At 38.2% G+C, this 6,049-nt stretch overlaps 1 protein-coding gene across 1 annotated transcript; it reads right to left on the reverse strand.

The window, feature by feature from the left end:
* Nucleotides 1-166: 166 nt before the first annotated feature.
* On the reverse strand, nt 167-5,124 carry LOC113212611 (uncharacterized). The gene is made up of 13 exons (XM_026431404.2): nt 4,835-5,124; nt 4,574-4,747; nt 4,290-4,440; nt 4,065-4,206; nt 3,812-3,987; nt 2,556-2,673; nt 2,290-2,478; nt 1,716-2,184; nt 1,546-1,630; nt 1,338-1,476; nt 1,070-1,248; nt 773-986; nt 167-671 (listed from the first exon to the last, which is right to left on the reverse strand). Exons 2-13 carry the CDS (start codon nt 4,618-4,620, stop codon nt 409-411), a joined length of 2,172 nt encoding a protein of 723 aa, XP_026287189.1. The 5' UTR covers nt 4,621-4,747; nt 4,835-5,124; the 3' UTR covers nt 167-408.
* Between the last annotated feature and the right edge of the window lie 925 nt (nt 5,125-6,049).

A 6,049-nucleotide genomic window follows, 5' to 3' on the forward strand; every position in this document is an offset into this window, starting at 1 on the left:
GGGCTCGCGCGCCCAACGGGACGGCCTACCCACTAGGCGCTTGTGGAGGAGGCGTATGGCCACTGTAGGGCCATTGTAGGGCCACCTTAATTGTGTCGTGGTGTTGCATCCGACAAGCTGCAAAGTGCAAAGGTTTTAGAGGCAAGGGTAATGAAGAGCAGCTGGGTAGCAAGACTCACTGGTTTATTGGGTCTCATCAGGTCTATATAAACTTTAACAGCCGACATTTGACAAGCAGTGGTGCCAACTTCAATAGAGAACATCTATTACATGTATTTGATATCAAAATTACATGAAGTTCCTTAATCTGAAATACTTCATGGTGACTAACAGAAAGTGATGTCACTGTATGGAGTGTTGTAGCCTTAACACACAAATACACAGAAATATAATCAACTGAAATTTAATTCATGTTTCCATAGCCTGACAAAATTCTGAACCATCCCATTCTGTATTGCTCCCTTTAGGAACATTTAACGGAAACAATAAAATTTTCCTCAATTTTGACGCTACTTGTGATATTTGTGCCGAGTCAGATGTAGCCATGAAAGCACTTTCATAATTGACAGAAGTAAGAATGTGCTGAATATTGTGTTCTCTCTCTCTGTTGAGTATCTTGCAGAGACTTTTAGTAAACCATGAACCCTTGTCATCTCTAAACGCAACATGGTCTATAAAAAAATAAAAAATAAAATAAAGGGTTTCTTACATATAAAGATGACATAAAGTGGAAGGCTTCCAAAGAACATCAATAAAACTGCTGGATAGTTACCTTTAACTGTTGAAAACAAGACAAGAAAATGATCTTCAATATCAGGCCATGGTAGTTCATGATCGAGTATTGGTGTGCCCCTTTTTCTTTTCTTTTTTGTAGATTGAGAAAAACTCTTTGTTCTTCCTCCCATATCAGTTTGCATTTTACTGTGATAAGGGACATCATCATTAGCTACTTTTATGCTTTTCATATGCTTGAATCCTCTGCAAGGCTAAAAAACAAATAATTAGGTATGATGCCTAAAAACTATATGGCAAAAATCATGTCAATTTATGAAGATATTTTTTCTCGTACTCCTAAGAAAAACAGCTTTGGTTTTTCTGCCAAGATACTACAATTTGCAGCTCGGAATGGTTCGAACAAATCATTTACTGCATACATGCCATCTTTGGCATAAATCATACCGTTCGACGATCCATGAGAGCTTACTATAACTGCTAAGCAGTTTATGTTTGGATTCATTTTTATACAAACTGGAATTAAAGATCAACAATAGCTTGGATCACATGGTAGCCAAATCATAAAAAAAGATTAGAAACAAATTTAAAACACTTTTACTCACCATCATTTAGAAATGTTTTTATTTCTTTTTTATTCTTGTCCAAACATAGTATTAGGTCAAAGCCCAGTTTTGTGAAGGTTTCTCCTATCAAAAATAAATCCATTTCATAACACAGTCGGTCTTCTAGCCCCAACTCTATCTGCAAGTGATTTTCCATAAGAAAACCTTTTAAAACCACAGAAATTGAATGAGGAAAATAAATACCTACCTTAAATGTCTTGTTGGCAATAACTAGGGCAAGTCCTATTGGGTCATTATTCATTGCCTCCATCTTGTATTTCTGATCTTCTCCACTGCCAAGAAAGGATTTAGTATTAAAAGCAAATTAATTCAAAATAAAACAAGAAAGGGGACAATGAGGTTAATCAAATGACTCACTGCTGTGGGAAACTTGGATCATCTACAGTCAAGTCATCTGAATTATCTTCTGTGTGATGAAATTGCTCCTTTGTCTCCAAAGGAGTTGACCGTTTACAGCCAGACTCATGAGGGTCACTAATAGAGGGTAGGTGGATATCTGCATGTGAAGATTCCTTTTCACTAACAGCTATTAGTTCCTCTAAAACTAGTTTGTACTCTGCTTTGGAAGGATATTTCCTTACAATGTAGTCTTTGAACTCTTTCATGGCAGGCAGACTCTTAGGCAACCCACATAATAGAGCACTACGCTTCAGATTATCACACAATGGTTCCCCATTAGCATTTATTGTTGAAATTAGTGCAATAAAGCGATTGATGTAATCACGTATGTTGTCAAAGTTTTCCTCATCCAGTCTAAATAACTGAGCTTGTGGGTTGGTTTCACGGCTGAAATAATCCTTCGTCTTTAACTGTTGTTCACCCAATTCTGGAAACATAATAGAGATAACTTTTTAAAAATCACACAAACAGGGATAGTGAGACCGAAACAGTATGGTCATATAATTCTCAAATAATATACAAGAGAACTAACCAGAGGAGTCACTTATTATAGTCATCGACTCCAATAACTTGTTTCGATTTGTAAACTTAACAAGTCCTCTCAGAGTATGGGTGATGGTTGGATTTTGCTGAACAGATTCAGCAATTGACAAACTTGTAAGGAGGTCATTATTGCCATTTAACCCATTAAGAGTTTCTAGCAAAAATCTGCTCATAAATCCTGCAGACAGTAGTATTAGTAAGTTGACAAAATTGTGTTAGCTAAAACCAAATTTATTTTAGATAGCGAGTTCTTACCAAGAGTTGTGGAGTAAGCAATCAAAAAATCTGATTGGACTGGCAAATACTTAGAATTGTTTCCATCAGTCATTACTTCATAAAAGTCAGGATTGTAGGTATCAGTCTCTTGACTAGCCTACAAGTATACATTCCCCAATTAACATTTTACCTTAAAACCTAGCTCACTTAACTCTTACTCTCCTGCTACAGTGAAACAAATAAGCCAGTAATCAAGTAATAAATGTACAATAGCCTAATAAACAAATAAAGTTGGCAGCAAAATCAAACACAGATTTGTATCTGTTACCTACTTCAAAGGATGATATAAAGGTGAAAATTTTCTGGTCAAGAAGTCTTTAGATTTGATTGTAGGAAAAAGTGATGTAGCAGTCATTTCTTATTAATGTCCAAAAGCGCTACATCAAGTGGATGTTGCATAGACATTTTACAAATACGTTAAGGTCTATTTTCAGATCAAGAAAACGGTAATGAGAAAGTCATATTGATTAGAAAATTAGATAGAAATTAGATTACAAGTCTATTCAGAGACTAATCGACATTGGATTGAATAGAGTTCTGATTTTGTAATTGGCCACCTCAACTAACAATGAAGAGGCCTGGTTTCAAAGCACACAGGAATTAAAGATTGGTGATTAGTAAATGCTCGAGAAAATGAAACTGACATAACTGAGTTTGAATGCCTTAAAAAGGCACATGACACCACACCCAGAGCTCATAAGCAATATACAACCAGTAACATTTCTGCTAATTTATACAGAGGAAAAAATTTAAAAATTGTTCACAGTTCAGTATTTAGAGAGGGGCAATAATACTTCATTTGAAATTCCATACCATCATTGATCATTATGAGATGATGCAGTTACGTTGCATTACTACAACGACTGACAGGAAGTAATAAATCTACAATAACCAAATAAACAAATAAAATTGGAAGCAAAATCGAACACAGATTTGTATCTGTTACCAACATTAAAAGGATGATGTAAAGTTGAAAATTTTCTGGTCTAGAAGTCTTCAGAATTGATTGTAGGAAAAAGTGATGTAGCAGTCATTTCTTAATGTCCAAAAGCGCTACATCCCGTGGATGTTGCATAGACACGTTACAAATAGGTTGAGGTCTATGGAGTCATGTAGGAATAAAAAATTTCAAGTTCGTCATTAATGTGACATATGACACAGATTGTTAACTTATCCATGTTTCTTGTGAGAGAATGGATGCGTAATTAAAGTAGGAAGACAGCAAGGTCACATACCTGAATAAAAAAGAGTTTAGGTTTATCTGCTAGAGATTGACATTTATGTGCTTCAAAAGGTGCCCAAAGTTTTTCAGGCTTGTAATATGAGTTTTTGGAATAAAGATACCCCCGATATCCATGAGTCAGCACCACCACAACAATACAGTCTCTATCTGTATGGTCTTCAGCGGCAGCTGTCAAATTATGACATTTAACAAAACAAAATTAGTGATTTAAAAAATAAAAATGGTGCATTTATTTTTGAAATTACCTCCTTTGAGAACTCCCATAATTTCTGTATCAGACAGATCAATTTTAATATCACACGGATCAAAGCCAAGGCTTTTGAAATTTTCTATTAACTCATGGGTGTTACAGTTTGTGCTAGATACACTATTCACTTTTAAATGGGGCTGTAGAAAGAAATACATCCTCAAAGTATTTTAGGGCAACTGTAAATCTAAATATAAAAAAGATATGTAAAATGATCGAATACCTTAAAGTTCTCATGTTTAAATATTATTACACGCCCACGCCTTTTGTGGTTCATGTTGTAGGGCTTGAATAATATCTGCCGAGGTGGTGGAGGTGAAACGGAAAGTTCTGGTGAAGAGCTGCCTTGACTGCCAGTCGATTGGCTAAAGCCACTGTCAGGCACGGCATAAACGAAAAATTGAGAAAGGGGCAAATATATTTAACATGGCTCAATAATATCATGTAACCAGGAAGTAACATTACTCCATTAAAGATAGAGACTAGAGCTATGAACAAGTTACTCACTCTGAAAATAGTGTTTCACTTCCACAGTCTGCATGTTTCGACTCCATAACTTCTCAAGACAACGACAAAAAACAAAACAGGAGAGCGTTTTAAATCAAACACTTTACTTGACACTTGTATAACTAGCAGAATACTGTGCATTAGTGGCTGAGTGTGTCTCCTGATTTATATGAACTGAAATAAATTTAAAAAATTCAAAATAATCTAAAAATTTCAATTTGATTTCTGATTGTGAATAAAACCTATTCTAATTCCTTATACTTAGTCTTTATTCACGATCCCCGTAGAAGGCCTGTCACCGGTCAGAACTCAAAACTGACCAACACCGGCCGGCAGAAGACTTTTCCCCTTTATCATCCAATTCAACAAATCAGATTAGGTTAAGGAGATTACAGACAGCGTTCAAAATATCATTTGTAATAGTGAAATTTGCACTGCCGATCAAGGTTACTACGATGAACCGCGATGAACTATAGTTAGTTAGTGGTTATAACCACTGGCCTGAAGCGTTGACCGGGACTGGGGAGAGGGGGGGAGGGGAGGGGGGGTCCGTCCGTCTAGTCCGATCTAGGCCGAGTCACGCCCGGCCGCCCGCTCGGAAATGGCCCGGGCGCTACACCCACTTCGGGCGCGGGTTGCCTAGTACCAGGAGGGTAGGGCAACTTTCTGATCTGGTTTAGATGGCTGGTAAGGTGGTCATCCAAAATGTTTTCTCGATGTATGGGTTTTAAATGTTATGGGGTACGCTGAAATGAAGCTGTGTAAAATTTGGGGCTGATCGGACCGTTCGATTATGCTTAAATAAGGCTTCACACATTGGGTGGTCGTACACATTTCATGCATATGTGCAGATGTAAGAACCAAAGCAAGGCCTGCGAGCTAAATAAAGATTCTCGTAGCAGCTCCAGAACGGCTCGTTAATAGAAACTCCGCGAAACGTTGGAGTACCTCTTTCGTAGTAAGCATACAAAACATAACATTTAATCAGTGTTTTTAAAACGTATAGGCTACAACGCGTTTCACCCAACCATCGAGGATTTCATTCCAGAAATACATGCAAGTCCTTGAAAAGGACTTTGAGGAGGTCCATACTAATTCCGAAAATCGAAAATGGCATAGATCGAACATACTAATTCCGTACTAAAAGATAGGCCCAGTCGCGGATCCCGTACTCATTTGGGTGAGGCGGGTGCTTCTGGGGAGGGGAAATTCGGAAAGGACTAATTCAGCCGGGCAGAATGGTGCACTCGTGGAGCCGATCCGGTGATTGGGTAAGGCGACATGAAGCTGGCCCCACACAACTTCAGATTGACTTTTAAGTTAGAAAATATTCCGTACTAATTATTCTTGTGGTGGGTGCGTAGGCAAACCCGCGGGGCTCGCGCGCCCAACGGGACGGCCTACCCACTAGGCGCCTGTGGAGGGTGCGTAGGCAAACCCGCAGGGCTCGCGCGCCCAACGGGACGGCCTACCCAC

This window comes from Frankliniella occidentalis, unplaced genomic scaffold (genome assembly GCF_000697945.3).
Source record: "Frankliniella occidentalis isolate FOCC.00 unplaced genomic scaffold, Focc_3.1 Scaffold12, whole genome shotgun sequence".
Classification (NCBI taxonomy): domain Eukaryota; kingdom Metazoa; phylum Arthropoda; class Insecta; order Thysanoptera; family Thripidae; genus Frankliniella; species Frankliniella occidentalis.

Bases quoted from the DNA above. Each gene is read 5' to 3' on its own strand.
- LOC113212611 (XM_026431404.2), bottom strand. From the start codon at position 4,620: ATGGAGTCGAAACATGCAGACTGTGGAAGTGAAACACTATTTTCAGA. The intron at 3,988-4,064 runs GTAATTTCAAAA...ATAATTTGACAG, and splicing joins TATGGGAGTTCTCAAAGGAG to CTGCCGCTGAAGACCATACA. The intron at 2,674-3,811 runs GTATGTGACCTT...GTATACTTGTAG, and splicing joins CTAAACTCTTTTTTATTCAG to GCTAGTCAAGAGACTGATAC.